This window comes from Parambassis ranga, chromosome 21 (genome assembly GCF_900634625.1).
Source record: "Parambassis ranga chromosome 21, fParRan2.1, whole genome shotgun sequence".
Taxonomy (NCBI): Eukaryota; Metazoa; Chordata; class Actinopteri; family Ambassidae; genus Parambassis; species Parambassis ranga.
Window position 1 is genome coordinate 141,287 of NC_041041.1, and position 16,214 is coordinate 157,500.

Below are 16,214 nucleotides of genomic sequence, written 5' to 3' on the forward strand. Positions count from 1 at the left end.
CGTTCACTGCAGCTACGCTTTCTGTGGGAAACATTCAGCAGTGAGGGGTCGGGTTCACATGCAAGGCTGCGATTGGTGGAATTTTATCGGGTCACAGGTGTTGAGATACACGAGGTGTCTATGCAGGTTTATAGTTGACACACCTGCTAATGGAACCTACTGAGGCATTCTGGGAAATAATTTAGACAGAGGGTGGATCAGAACCTGCGCTGAGACTCTGACAAACTGACCTGCTGCTGGCTCTGTGCAGAGGATCGTCCTTCGTCTAAATTGCATCTCTCCTGCTCTGCAGCTGGATTAAAGACTTTCTCCTCCACCTCCTCTCATCACAGCCTCATGCTCGATCTACCTGACAGGCTTTTCACAGGTATGACTTAATCCTCTCTGCAGGCTCCCACTGAGCCACTCGCACTAATCGAAAGTCGAAGCCTTTCTGTTTCACATCAAAAACCTCCACAGCTTTCCTGCTGCTTCTCTGTGCGGACAAAAGACTGAGAGTCCAGCGGTGATGAAGGTCAGAGTGCACACGAGAGCTTCATCAGAGACAAGCTGTAAACCTGCAGGATTAACGCACACGATGCTTCCAGTCAGGTAGGAGGATGAGCAGCATTTCATCCTTCTGCAGCTGATCCACACTCACACACTCCTGCTTTACTGCTGGGTTTCTCACTTCTGAGTGTGTGTCTGCGTGTGTCTGTGTGTGTGTCTGTGTGTGTCTGTGTGTGAGTGTCTGTGTCTGTGTGTGTGTCTGTGTGTGTGTGTGTGTCTGTGTCTCTGTGTCTGCGTGTGTGTCTGTGTGTGTGTGCGTGTGTGACTGTGTTTGTCTGTGTCTGTGTGTGTGTGTGTGTGTCTGTGTGTGTGTCTGCGTGTGAGTGTCTGTGTGTGTCTGTGTGTGTCTGTGTGTGTGTGTGTGTGTGTGTGTGTGTGTGTGTGTGTGTGTGTGTGTGTGTGTGTGTTGTGTGTGTCTGTGTGTGTGTCTGTGTGTGTCTGTGTGTGTGTGTGTGTGTGTCTGTGTCTCTGTGTCTGCGTGTGTGTCTGTGTGTGTGTGCGACTGTGTGTGTCTGTGTCTGTGTGTGTGTCTGTGTGTGTGTGTGTGCGTCTGTGTGTGTGTGTCTGTGTGTGTGTGTGTCTGTGTGTGTGTCTATGTCTGCGTGTGTGTGTCTGTGTCTCCGTGTGTGTGTGTCTGTGTGTGTGTGTCTGTGTGTGTCTGTGTGTCTGTGTGTGTGTGTCTGTGTGTGTCTGTGTCTCCGTGTGTGTGTGTCTGTGTGTGTGTGTCTGTCTGTGTGTCTGTGTGTGTGTGTCTGTGTGATGTTCCTGAAAGGATGCAGGAAGTTGTGGACTTGCTACTGTCTCTGTACAGGAAGCTGAGTGTTTTTATCAACCTGCAGACGCCACCGCAGGGTTAAATTTACCTCTTAACAATGACAGCATGTCACTCCAAACACAGTTGTGAGGCTACTTTCAAAATAAAAGACTTCCTGCTGTCAGAACCCACAGATGACAGCAAACCCTCAGACATGAAGGTAAATATTTCATGTTTCCCTTGTTTGCATTGATATATGTCATTATTGATATATGTCATTATTGATATATGTCATTCCATATTACAAACAGCAGGCTGTAAATAACAGAATGAAATAACTGCAGCCAGATGTGGCACAGACCTCCCCCGCTGTAAACCTAATGGGAACACTTACACTGTGATTAGTGTAATACCCCTTTAAACCCACACACACACCATCACACACAGATTAAGGTAATCCAGATGTCTCAACACAGATTATCATCCACCTGTGTGGGGGTCACATGAGAGCTGATCACAGTGGTGCTGTTGATGAGGAGGGTGGTGGTGTGGTGGTGAAGGTTTAGGCCGTGGGTTACTGTCTCCCTCAAGGAAAGGTCTCAGGTCATGGAAGGATATCAGGTCACAGACCTACACTCTGTATGAAGGTCACCACACCTGCATGACGTCCCTGTCACAAGAAGAAGGACAGAGCTGAGGACAGATGGACGGACAGACAGGCTGCAGAGTGAACACAGAGCTCACTGTCAGCGTGCTGCCCCGTCAGCCTGATCACAGCCATTGATCCAGTGACACTCATTTTTCTCTTTAGTCATTTTAACGGACCTTGCAGTCATGGGCCCACGGCTGACCTCTGACCTTCAGTCTGAGGTCATGTGACCTGCTGACACTTCAGATTGCATGTTTCCCTCAGTGACCGTTTCATCAGAATCAGGAATACTGAATTAATCCCAGGGATTATATAAACAGGATTAAATGTATTTCCTTTAATGATACAAATCTGTTCTTTTTATTCATTCACTAAAAACTTTAATAATAATAATGATACCATGTGACCTGTGACAGGTGAGGTACCTGGCAGGCTCTCCCCACGTGTGGACAGGAGCGCGTGCTGCCGCTGGAGGCTTCACCTGCAGGTGAGCCAATCAGGTGCCGGCCTTCTTCAGGTGAGAGAGTGGCACGCGGGCTTTTTGAAGCTGCACGAGCCACTGATTTCAAGCGTTAAATCTGGGGGGGGGGGGCTCAATTATCCCTCAGAGTGAAGATAGGTGGCGCGTGCTGCTACAAGCTCTCGCGCCTGTTTATGTTGCAGGGAAGAAAAACGGTGACAAGCGGCGGGAGGCGTCACACCGACCGGATCCCGACCTGCCGCCCGCACCGACGCTCTGACACGAGTACTCCGTGGACCGGAACTCGCGGGCTCACAAGGCTCCAGGTCCGTACTGCGGAGGTGGGGGCAGCTGCACTTTTCTTCCTGCCGTGTCGTCTTCGCTCTCCGGGAGGACGCACGGAGGCTCTCCGGTAGGTGTCCGCTTCTCTGTCCGCTCCTCTCCTGCTTCCCTCCCTGCAGCCAATCAAAGCTCCGCGATCACCTGCGCGACTCTACCTGCACAGGCAGGTAAGAGAGCTGTGCGCGCTCCCGCCTCCAGGTGTTAGATGGAGAGAGGCACGAGCTGCGGACGCGGAGCGCGGCGGAGGAAGAAATAAAGATACCCGTTAGATTGTATTGAACTGCGCGTTCACGATCACCCATTGAAGGGAGCTTATATAAGAGCCTGTTATTGATTAGTGATCGGTGAGGCCTCTTACTTTAACTCATTACAGAAATCAACAAGTTCATTATCAGAGAGAGGGAGGTGTGTGTGTGTGTGTGTGTGTGCGTGTGTGTGTGTGTGTGTGTGTGTGTGTGTCCGCCCGCCTTCCTCCTCTGTCAGACCAGCAGAGACGCTCCTCACATCAGAGATCAGGCGGACGGGGACGCGGGGCGGTGGGGCGCTCGGTGCACGCTCTCCAACAAAACAAACTCCCAGAAAACTGCTCAGAAAGTCTGCAGAGTTTTTAATTGTCCGGACTTTATCTCAGAAACTCTAACAAAGTTCAGGGTTTTGGCATCAGATCCGGTTCTGGGATTTATTTTGTTTGTGTGGTTGTCAGGAGCGGCGGTGCGCAGCGGAGCGGAGCCCATGTGGACCGGACTGACTAATCAATGAAGCAGGAGATCATGGCGGAGGGTCCCCGATGCAAGAGGCGAAAACAGGCCAACCCCCGGAGGAAGAACGGTAAGAGCTTTCACACAGCGCCCCGCAACAACTCCCGCAGCTGCCCCCGCCCGGCCGCCTGCCCGGCCCGGAGCTCTCCGCCCGCCTAACGAAACACACCAAAAAGTTTTCTAACGGGACCGTCAGCGGTCTGTGGGGCGGAGGCCCGGCGGTAGGATGGAGCCGAGCCGGGACCCGCCGGGTTCGCCGGGCTGACTCAGCCGTCAGAGCAGGGAAAACCGTTATCTCGGAGCTCCGCGCGCAGACCTCAGGGCTGCCGGGCGAGCCGAAACAAAAGTGACACAAAGTTCTGGACAGATCCGACCCGGTTCACCGGGATCCCTCCGAGCCAGAGCCGTTCCATTTACCGTCAGAGTAAATGTTGAATGAGTCGAGAGTTGAATGAAGTATTATTTCATAATTATGTGTTTGCTTGAGGAGCAGATAAAAATGACGTCACAGCCTCCTCTAATGTGTTAAAAGTTAAATTCACTTTTTTGTCACGTTAAATTTTCTTCTTTAAAATTACGCGGTGTGTGTGTGTGTGTGTTTATTTGTCACGAGCTCAGCAGCAGAAATAGTAAAACGTCTAAAACAGTAAAAACACAAGGCCCGTTTTTATTTAAAGGAAAAATCCACCACGGGGCTGTAATAATAATAATAATAATAATAATAATAATAATAATAATAATGATAATAATGGTAATAATAATAATAATAATAATAATAATAATAATAATAATAATAATAATAATCATCATAATAATAAAACACAAACGTGTTGAGTTTCGTTGAATTTAAGTGTTAGTATTCGGAGGTTCCATCCTGGGTTTAGGTTGTCTTGGAACAGGGCTGTCATGGTGTGGTGTGGCTGCTGATGGTGTGTGCGTGTTGTTTTTTTGTGTGTGTTTTTTTTTGGGGGGGGGGGGCTTGGTGTAACTGGACCTGCAGCCTCCTCTGTCATCCAGCTGTGTGGCTGCAGCTGTTCTCTGGCTGGACTCAGGGGTAAACCTGGGGGTGCTGTGGTGTGTTGGTCTGATGGAGGCGTCACACACAGTGAGGCGAGAACAGTTTGTGGATCAGAACCTCGCATGGTGCAGCCGTGTCAGACGGCATTATCCGTGTCTCTCAGCCCTGCCATTGTCCCTCCGATTTTTAGTGTGTGTGTTTGAGAACCGCAGAGAGCCAGGACCAGCTCTGTGGTTCCACAGGAGCTGCAGCTTCATGCGGAGGTTTGTGAGAACACGAAGGTGTTTTTATTCACGGCCGATGAAACACTTGTTTTTAAGGAGGCTTTGCTTCAAACATCAGATTTTATTTGGAATGTTTTCCTATTTTCAGATAAAAACTCATGTTGAATTTTGTGTTTTCAGACTAAACAGGAATTAAATCAGGAAGCAGCGGTCAGCGGGTGAGGATAGTTTGACTGTGAAGCAGTGATGTTAAAGACACGTTTAATGGCGGCTGCGACAAAAGACTTTTGGTTTTTATCAGGTGTTTGTTTGATGTGATGTTTGTGTGGTTTCATTTACTCTGAACCTGGAAGATCTCTCTCCAGATCTCTCTCTGTGACACACACACTGATGACATTGGAATGATGACATGGTCCATTTATTCTCATGTATTCTGATTTTATTACTGTGTTCACAGTGTTTGATCTCAGACTTCATGTAAATGATCAATGTTAAAGATCATCTCACTGACCTTCATTCATTACCCCCCCGTGAGGACCCTTGGTGTCCCCATGACGGAGTGCAGAACCAGGTTTATGTCCCCGTAATGCAGGCCCACTCAGAGTCTTCTGATCCGTCACTCTCATTCTCACTGACCTGAATGCCTTTCATATATCTGCCCCCCCTCTGTAAACACCTCCCTGAGGGCAGAACAAAGAAAAGCAGCTCCTCTGCTCATTCTTAATCACCATTCAGACCCTCTTAGCGCCGCCAGGGACCCTCGGCTCGCCGGCGTCCCAGATGAAAAGAAAAAGAAAAGAAGACTGAGCGAGTAAAAGCAAAGAGAGCGAGCTTCCAAACAGAAAGGTGCAGCGAAGGTGTGTGTGTGTGTGTGTGTGTGTGTGTGTGTGTGTGTGTGTGTGTGTGTGTATGTGGGGGGGGGGGGGCCTGTATCAGGCCCCTCCCCCACCCAGATAAGATGGAGTGCAGAGAAGTTAGAATACTTAGCGTTAGTGATTGTCTCTTGTTGTCTGTAAGGTTGGGGTTATGAGGTATGAGTCCAGCTGCCTCGGCTCCAAACCCTGGACTTCAGTTTTATCATTTTAAATGATATGTGTTAATTCTACAGTGATTACTCATTGATGGTGCTATTTAATTATTTGTTATTGTATTTTGGGGGTTCTCCGTGCGGCTGCAGAGGTTTTTCAGTCAGACCGGCAGATGTCCAAACAAACCCTGTTTCCTCACAGTGCGGGGGAGGTCCCTGGCAGCCCCACGGCTGCTGGGTGCAGGCCTGTCGGGCCATTCAGCGGGCCTTAGCGGGTCAGGAGTCAACTTTAAAATGCAGCATGTGATATGAATTCCTAATTTCTATGTGTCTGCCCTCCCAGCGTGTTTTATTGTGAAGGAAAGCAGATTATCTTTATTCACCTTAACCCCCCCTTAGATTTCGGCAGATTTACTTCAACAAACACCTCTGGTGGGACAGAGGAGGAGTCGGGGCTCAGCTCTGGGAAGAAGGGGCCCATTGTTCAGGGAGGTGCAGCAGGCAGAGACATTATATTAACAACAGGAAGTCTGCTTAATGCAGCCTCACCAAAATAAGACGCGCAGTGACGTCACATGACCATGACTGCTTTGTAGTTATTGTGTCCTAGTTGGACAGATTGTTACAGTGGGGTCTGTGGACAGTTACAGGCTGAGTAGTGATTGATACAAATAAATGTCATCAATGCTCTTTTTTAACCTCTTCAGGCTTCTATTGTGTTATTTGGCACCTTTGTTTTTGTATTTTTTATTCTTACATGTTCTGAACAGTGAAATGTTGTCAGTCGCAGATTAGTTAATGCCCCCCCCCCAACACACACACAGAAGCCGAGTGTCGGCTCGCACAGCTTTATTTCTCTGATAACATCTGTCACTGAACGGCCGCACACAAAGATCATCTCTGTTCAACACAAACTCCTACGCCTCCCATCATGCATCAGTGCAGTGGAATGGTGTTGGTGTAAAGCTCCTGTGGTGTTTCTGATGTTTCAAGGTGACTGACATGTATTATCGCCCCTCCCCTTCATGTTGCCATGAACACATTTTCTTCATGAGTGAGCTCAGAGCCACCCGTGACATTCTGTCGCCGTTAGCCTAAACAGGACTCAGCAAGGTCACAGCTAAGGTACGACACAGATAACACACACACTTCTGATGTGTGTGTGTTTCTGATTTTTCCTTCAGAAATTAGGATCCAACTTTTGAAATAGTTGCTATTGACCTCCTGATAACGATCATTGGAATTATAATCATACAGTCTTACACTGCAACCTGGACCAACCCTGAGCCTGAACCTGAACCAGGCCGTTAGCTGGTCAGTGTGCGGGGACCCGGGCAGCGGCTGTATGACCTGATGTGAGCAGTTTTAACCCTGACGTGACATCAACAAAGCTGCTCATGTTCTGCAGTCACACTCCGCCCGCCTCCCTGCGACAGGAACGTTTTGTTTGATTGGCTGACTTCCTGCGGCAAGGTCACACATACATGGAACAATCAATAACGGATGGCTGGATTAAGGTGTTATGACATGTGTGGGTCCAGACCGGCAGCGTACGGCTGAATAACTCCAACGTCCCCCCGCAACCAGGCCCCGCCCACCTCCACAGGGACAGAACCCAGCTAGTCTGGTGGGCCACACTGAGCATGCTCAGCTGTCAAACTGCAAACATGCATTGATAAGCCGTGTTGGTACACAGTGTGTTTCTGAAGGGTTTGTTAGTGATTTCTAAGGTTTCACTCAGTCAAATAGTTTTAGTCTGGACTGAAGAGATGCCGTGGCCTTCAGAGATGTTTGTCCAGAAAAGTTCAGCTGTGCTCTGCTGTCCTTTCTGTCTCTCTGAGTTTGTGTCTCGTGGAGTTCTTTCTTTCACCTCCAGTGTTCAGGGGGATTTCTGCCCACTTGGACTAAAACCTCCTCAGGCCAGATCAAATCAGCAGGGACTCACGCTCAATGAAAGGACACCACTTCCTGGTCACAGACCTACCAATTAAATTAATGAAGCTGAGGACCACTGCTCGGTGCGGCCCAGCTGCCTGGGGCGAGTCCTGCTGAACTGACCTCACAGTCTGAGGTATCGGAGCTGACACTCCTGTCAAAGCTGCTCGCAGAATCCAGTATGAAGGAAACTTCTCCACCTCTGCAGCCTCGGTGAGCCTGCCGCTCTTCAGAGAGACACCATGACCACCACGGACACCCGACAATTCTGAGAGATGAGTCCGTTCACTCAGAAACAACAGGAAGTTTTCAGCAGCACACGCCTGCAGGTTCAGGCCTGACCTCAAATCAGTGAGCAGCACCCTGACTGCAGCATAAAAACATACATGATGAAATGATGTTTTAATGTTTCCTGTTAAAGCTTTTTATTGTTTATTAACATCCAGAAAAATGTCATGTATCTGATGGGACCTTTCCCTTACCCATCATGAAGCCACGGCAGTGTGTAAGAGTTTAAAACAGTTCATTAACAAAAAGCCCGCCTCCATCTCTGAACCGGTGGCACCTGTTGGCTGCTGTGTGGGTGGAGCCTGATGTCAGTCTAGCAGGATTTAAGGACACCTTTCCGTCTGTCTTAAAGTTTCTGTGGGGTCGATGGAGGTTAACAAGACGTTCATGACGAGGTTTAGCTATACAGCAGAGAAGAACACACTGAGCATGTCCGAAAAAGATTTCTAGTGCATCAGACAGCGCAGAGCTTTAAACCTCCCATCAGCCCTCATTTGTCCTCATGCGTCCATGATTTCTTGGAGTGACAAGGAAACAGGAAGTGGAGTATTTATGACTTTGTAGTCGATATCCTTTTTTCATCAGATGACTTCCCACAATGCACTTCTCTCTGCCTTGGTTCCCACGGTGATGGTTCACCACCTTTCACAGGGCGGCTGTGAGAAGTCTCGTGCATTGCTTCAGCCGTGTTTGCTGTGGGATTACCAGACTTTGGTTTAGGTGGGGGGGCGTGTAAAGGTAGCCATGGGGAGGACCCCCTGCAGGCCAGGAATGCCAGTCAGGTCAGGGGAGGAGAGCAGGGGAGGCGGGGGACACTTGGGGATGGGGCAGGTGCCTTTGTGAGTCTGTCAGCCATCAAAGAAGCAGGCAGAGCTGAAAAGGTTAGCAGCCCCCCCCCAGCCTGAACTGACAGACGCTTCATTCTGCTGCTTTGTCCTCCACACACTGCGAACAGAGACATGTTAAAACGCTGTCATACACACAGCTACAAGAACGCAAACACTCAGTGCTGATATCACATGAAGCCGATCATTGATTGATTGGTGGTCAGTGAACTTTTAAGGAATCAAAAAGTCTGTCAAAGATTTTCTGATCTGGATAAGTTCTAACTGTTCATTCACTGATCAACTAGAGATCCTTTATTGTTTCACCTCTTAAATCCAGGTCAGCAGTGTTAAAATCAATCAATAGATTGACAGTTGAAATATTGATTAGATGCAGGGAAGGGTGAAATGTTGTGTTGGGATGGTTGGATGTTGGTGATGTTGGTAGTGGAGATGGTGGTGCAGGCCCTGAGAGATTGGTGTTGGTGTTGATGTTTACATGAGACAGATAAGACAGAAGACAGGACTTTGTTGATCCCTGGAGGGAAACTGGGTGAGACAACATGCTTTACTGACTGAGCTGGGCTTGAGGAAGTGATCTTGATGTTGGTGGAGCTGCAGATGTTGTTGATGATGGTGCTGCAGATGGTGCCAGTGGTGGTGTAGATACAGTTAATGTTGCTGTAGATGGGTAAGGTAGGTAATGATAGTGGTTTAGAAGGTGTAGGGTGGCGGAGGTTCCTGGGTTTTCATGGCTGAGGGCCGGCTGCAGGTTGCGTCATGGGACCGAGGTGTCCCCTTTTGTGTGGCCTGTCAAACGTGGTTAACATGCAGCCATTTATCTCCCAAACCCCCCTCCCACCCCCACTGCACAATGGTCTGGGTGAGCCGGGGCCGACTGCGGGGAAGGATGGGGGAAGGCGGATGAAGCAGGGGCTGTCCCTCCCTCCTCACCCCCATCCTCATTGTTGGGCTCTGGGCTCGGCCCCCCCGCCCGCCACACGCTGTGGTTCAGGCGTTATCTGACAAGGTGCTTCAGAATGTCGGCGGGCGCTGCCAGACACGTTGGACCTTGTGAATGTGCTGGAGCTGAGCGTGCCCAGGAGCGTTACCACCACAACAATGAGGTGGATTGTTGGTTCCCAACGACATCCCCCTCTCCCCCCTCCTCACCCCTCTGCCTCTCTGAGTCCTTGTCGGTCGTACCTGATGTTAAAGTGTTACAGGCTGCTCAGCTGAGTTTCAGTTTAGCGTGTGATCATGAAATGAGTCCAGCTGCCTGGTTGTAGCGTATCCCTACAGCACAGAGAACTCCTCAGACCTGCAGTTTGTTGGAAAAGTGTCGGCTAATAGCACAGCGGCATGCGCTCTCTGCAGTGGTTTTAATGTGGCAGATAAAACCCAGCTTTGATATCGCCTGCTCCCATAAGCCCCCTCAGCCTGCCAGCACCTGCCAGCGGGGAGGTATGCATTCAGCTCCCCCCTAACAGGATTATGCTGCTCTGTAATTGATTCATTTGCAGTGAGGGGAGGTGACACTGCTTTGGAAATGAGAGTTTAGGTAACAGGCGCCCCAGAATTCCGCCGACTGCATGTGTCAATTTTATTACATCAGTCCAGATGAACTTGAAAGGCCGGCTTTGTGCACGCTCATTGGCTGTTTGTGCCTCGCTCAAAGGGACCACATTCAATAGGGGTCATTGATGTGAGTGAGCTTCTTTCTTCTCTTTCTTCCCCCCCTATGTATTTAACTGCACTTTATGAGTGTGTACCAGTGTGTGCAGCGGCCATGTTGTGATCAGTTTTTGGGTTGGACAAACGAAGCACGTCAAAGTCTGGATCCGTTCACACATGACGATGTGAAAACAGGCGTAAACAGGTCGATCAATAGCACTGATAATGACAGAATCCGGTCAGAAATGTAGGTTAGAGGACCATCTGTGAGGTTTTTTACATGGAACCTGTTAACACGTTATTGACGAATCAGAATATATTGATCAGAGTCTCACCACAGTTATCTACGTGCTTACTGTACAGCAAACCGGCCTTGTGCTCACACTGGTGTCAAGACAAGCCATGCACTCTGTGCTGGCATCAAGCTAACTGCAAAAGATACCAACACCACCTACACCACCAAGGTTTGTTCTACACCTTAGGAATAAATGGTTTTATGCTAAGCTAAGCTAACAGAGTCTCCTGTATTCAGTGTTTGTGCTAAGCTAAGCTAGCTACTCACTAAGCTTCGCTAACATGTTGTACACAGTTGTGATGTGATTTTCAATGTCGTGCTGAGAGTCTGTCCAGTTGTCGTGGAAACCAGTTCACCTGAAACTAATGGTCCCACCAGGCCTAACCCCCCCTCAACAGTCCTAATGAGCCTGGGAACAGAAAGCCTCCCCCCTGTGGGGCAGAACTAGGTGACCCAGTGGACACAGCCTGCCCCAGGGTGAGGGTGGGGGGGCACCTACACGTCGTCCCTCCTTTGTCCCGGACGTCTGGCGCTGTTAATATGGAGACAGAGATTTATGGCTGTGCTGAATAGAGCTGCAGCTGAAATAAGAGCCACAGAGATGTTTGTTGATCAGTCGCAGGGATAAAGACGCTGACAAGATGGCTTCCTGTCCCCATTTCTCTGCTGTCTCTTCGTTGCTTCGACGCACCACAATCCTCTTTGGTGCCAAAATCTGGGTTAAATGCAAATTGATCCAAGCGATAGCAGACAATAATTACCATCCGACTTCTGTATACGTGCAGCAGACCAGAAGAGAATTCAATGAGACCTGGATGTGTCGCACTGTAGCCTCCATTCAGGTCGATCGACTGCAAACAAAGGATGCTGGGTCCACGCCGGTCGTTTCACACTGACACATGTGTCTGTGCTGGAAGCACGGCCAGGGCACCTGAGTGTACAAACAGGTCAGGGGGTGTGTCTGAGGTCTGACAGGTTTACCACTGTAACCTGTCTCAGATCAGAACATCTGAAGGTGCCACATGTGCAGTGGACATTAGTCATTTCTCTAGCATGTGACTGTGCTGTGGCTCCTCTGATTGGACGTATGAAAGCAGGTAAGATAAAACGCTCAGCTTCCCCTTTTGGTGTCGACACTCTCCGTCCTTGAGTTCCCTTTGCTGTAATCTGCTGACACTTTGTTTCATGGGGTTTGTTGACCTTGTCACCACACTGTTGCTTCTTCTTCCACTTCTGAGAACACACACACACACACCTTCCCGTTATGCCCTCACACTCTTTTTATTTCCTGTTCTTCGCTCACACTTCCCACTTCTTTCACCTTCTTCTCTCACATTCTGACTTTGTACCACCAAACTGTTTTTTTTTGGGAAGTCGGACAGTTTCTTTTCTTTGGCTGCACCACATACTTGTCGGTAGAACCTTCTGGAACAGGTGCTTATGTATCACTGCTTTGGTGACCGGTCAGTGTGTTCTGTCAGTAAGGGATGTGTAGCTTCAGTCTGTTCTGCCTGCTTTGGGTCGTGCTACACCCGAAGCAGGACAGGTCCCACCAACCTCCACCCAGTCCAGGACCAGTAGGATTGTCACATGGTTCCAGGTTTAACAGTGAAATCATTCAGAGGAACGTTCAGGTGTGACCGTTCACATGGGTGCCAGAGAGAAAGTCTTCAGTGGTAAAGTGCTGCTGCTGTGCTGTGATTGGCTGGTTCAGTACAAAGCTGATTTAAAAATGGAGGTTATTGATCTTTTTCTTTGTTTCCTTTGTTTTGTTTCCAAAGAAGATTCGAAGCCTGAGAGACACCAAGTTTAATAGTTCATGAAGAGAGTGTTTAGCAGATTTCAGCTTGCTGTGTTCCAGTCGGTGTTCCGCAGTGTACTGAGTGTGTGTGAGTCCTCCTCAGTGAACAGAGCTCGTTCTGTATGTGAACGATCTCTCAGAGCCTCTTCACACCAACAAAGCCCCCTCCGTGCTCTCCTTTGGATTCTTCTTGTAATTTAGCAGCTGGCTCTCTCACACTGATGATGTAAAGGAAGGTGTCTCCAGAAACCTGGAGCGTGATGATATCCAACAAACGAGGCGGCCCCGTTTAAATGCTTTAATTGATTGAGTGGCTGCAGGATAAAAGGCTTTTATTTTGAAGAGCAGTGAGAGTGTGGCTGGAGAGGATTAAAAATGTCCCCTCGCTCTGACTGCAGCGGGACAGCTTTGGGTTTCACAGTGTCCCTGATCACAGGGCGACGATGTAATGTGCTCATAATAGAACGATTCATTGGCCTCAGCACGCTGTGTGTTGTCCTACACTGTAAAAGGTTTCCGTCTTACATCTTGATGAAGAAAATTTCACCACTGTGACAAATCTTTGTTTAAACTCTCAGAATCTGCACGAATCAGTTCAGTGACCTGCAATCACATTCCTGCTTCCTATAGGGAGGGACTCCACTGTGTGTCTGTGCTGCAGGGTGTGTGTGTGTGTGTGTGTGTGCATTGGGTGTGAAGTGCAGTCTAAAGCCAGAGTGATGGCAGCATGAGTCAGGAATGAACGACGATGGAGCTTCTATTTCAGTCGAGACATGTGCTGCTAACACACACACTGTAACACACACACACACTGTAACACACACACACTGAAACACAAACACACTGAAACACACACACACTGTAACACACACACACTGTAACACACACACACTGAAACACAAACACACTGAAACACACACACACTGTAACACACACACACTGAAACACAAACACACTGAAACACACACACACTGTAACACACACACACTGAAACACAAACACACTGAAACACACACACACTGTAACACACACACACACTGAAACACAAACACAGTAACACACTGAAACACACACACACTGTAACACACACACACTGAAACACACACACAGTAACACACACACACACACACAGTAACACACACACACAGTAACACACACACACAGTAACACACACACAGTAACACACACAGTAACACACACATACTAACCTAGAACTCTGTGAGGTCAGTTGTGTCTCAGGTTTGTGACACTAACAGACTCAGACATTCAGAGGAGTGTGTGTGGATTTCAGGTTGATTTAAAGGAGTGTGTGTGTGTGTGTTTGTGTGTTACAGTGTGTGTGTGTGTTACAGTGTGTGTGTGTGTTACAGTGTGTGTGTGTTATAGTGTGTGTTACAGGGTGTGTGTGTGTGTGTTACAGTGTGTGTGTGTTACAGGGTGTGTGTGTGTGTGTTACAGTGTGTGTGTGTGTGTGTGTTTCAGTGTGTGTGCAGGATGCGTTGTGGTATGTTACTGTTGTCAGAGGGTCCTCCTGCAGACCTGCAGATGATTGCAGTAAGATGTTAGGAGCAGCTGTTGGACTGTGGATGGTCTCAGCCTGGGTTTCAGCAGGACGTGTCGGTCCACACTGTTTTATGATGGCTTTATGAAGCGGCCCGCTGAGCAGACCCGCTGACCCCCCTCCTCCTCCTGGTTTATTCTCAGAAGACAGAAGTGGTTGTTTTTAGCTGTGATCAGGTAATGAAGTGGAATTGTTGTGTAATCATTTTTTTTCAGGAAGTTGAAGTGACACACTGCAGACTGAACGCACACACACACAGTTGGACTGCAGCCTTTAAAGAACATGTTAAAAACAAAAACAGAAACTCAGACGACGTGTTTTCTCCTCATCTGATCGCTTGACTCTTGAAACACAGCGCAGTAAAAGCCGTCAGCCATTTTGCTGCTCAGCCACGGACCGCGCTCATGGTTAACATCATCAGGCTGAATAAAAGACCCACAGAGGCTGAGAGCCAATCACATCCATTTGTGGTTTGGAGCAACAACCAGGAAACATCACACTCAGACATCTTCATCGCCCTCATAATCACTGAGGCAGAGACAGAGAGACGGCTGTGTTATTGATCGCTCAGCTGATTGGTGATTGATTTGATCAATATCCTCTAAAACTCTTCAAACACTGACTCCTGCTGATAAAAAGGATCACTGGAAGGTTTACGGGGAGTTTGCTGGGAGTTCAGCAGGAGTTTACTGGGACGGGTGCTTCCTGGTCAGTTTTGAAGTGACTCAGTGAAGCTCTGACGCCGACACCTCTCAGCTCAGCGGTCCAATAGAGACACGTCGTGGTAACACTAGGCTCATTGTACCGACTACCCCCCCACTCCCCTCTCCCTCCACCCTCAGCTCTTACCGTCAGGGTGGAGAGGCAGCTCTGTTCAGAACAGCAGTAGCATCACAATCAGACAATCACACCCATTCAGGCTCCTTTCAAATAACATCTCCAGCTGACAAGTCATTGATCGATCCGTTGATTGAGTGTGTTGTTGTATAATCCACCGGGTGGTTGTTGTGGATGAGTGTTCAGGGCTTTGGTGAATACATGCAGAAATGCATCCAGTGTTTAGTGCTGTAATATCACATGTGATCCTTTTAATCAATGATTGAATTGATTATTGTACTGTGATCACACATCACAATAGTGACCTCTCAGTTTTGCCATCTGGCAGCCATGTTGGTTACCGGTTTGAGTTGGTAGTTCTGCCATGTGTTGGAACAGAGACGTTGTCTCACTGCCCTGTGAGCTGTGCTCCTATTGGTGGAAACCCTCCGTTAGTTCTAAAGTCATGCATGATTCGTCCACGTCACTGGGAAGCTTCAGCCCTGAGGACCGAGCGCTTGTCAGTTCCCGCCACTTGAACCAGTGTCCAATGGGGATATTGGAACAGTGGAAGGGGAGGGGTCTGAGGTGGGACCAGGAAAGTTGGTTCTCCTGGGGTTGCGTGGTGGGTGAACACATCTATCAGTGTAGGTGTGACCCCCGGAGCCAAACTGTACTTCCTGTTTGTCCTTCACCCTGATGCTTCTGTCCCACCGCTTGCCTTCTGCAGCAGGTTTAAATGCACACACTCTGCTCACAGAGTCACAGGGTGAAGATTTAAAAGTAGTACGTAATACCACCTGATCATCGGATCAATCACTGGATCAATGAGTCGATAAATCATTAAAGATGTTTGGTGAGAGCAGAAAACATGCAGGCTGTGAGCTGTGGTGTGTCTAGGTCAGCTGTTCTGATAGATTCCTTCAGGTCCTCATGTTTACTGTCCGAAACAAAATGGCTGTCTGTACATGTGTGTGAAGAGACTGCTGACGCTGGTGGTTCTCCTCTGCTGCTCTGTGCGTGGCGCCGGCGCCCAGCTGCAGGTTTGTGGATGGAGGTCTTGTGAGTCAGGGTTAAAGTCACCCTGTCAGCAGTTTCACTACTGCAAACTGTTCCAGGAACAGATCAAAATACCTCCGAAGACCAGTCAGTGTGAAGTGAAGCAATACCTGACCGAGCAGGGTCACATGATCAGTTTCTACATCAGCATGCACAAAGTATCACAGGTTAGTGTGAAGA

The 16,214-nt window shown here is 48.7% G+C and overlaps 1 protein-coding gene across 5 annotated transcripts in view; it reads left to right on the top strand.

Annotated features, from left to right (window-relative positions):
* Nucleotides 1-2,623: 2,623 nt before the first annotated feature.
* zeb2a (zinc finger E-box binding homeobox 2a) overlaps nucleotides 2,624-16,214 on the top strand; it is a 32,970-nt gene continuing 19,379 nt past the window's right edge. For 2 of the 5 annotated variants that reach the window (XM_028393129.1, XM_028393133.1), the window contains exon 1: nucleotides 3,253-3,582. In XM_028393129.1, coding sequence (XP_028248930.1) covers nucleotides 3,510-3,582 — 73 coding nt within the window. In that variant the 5' untranslated portion in view covers nucleotides 3,253-3,509. Of the gene's footprint in view, nucleotides 2,825-3,063; nucleotides 3,099-3,252; nucleotides 3,583-16,214 lie in introns of those variants that run through there. The other 3 variants (XM_028393130.1, XM_028393132.1, XM_028393131.1) reach the window with 3 other exon arrangements.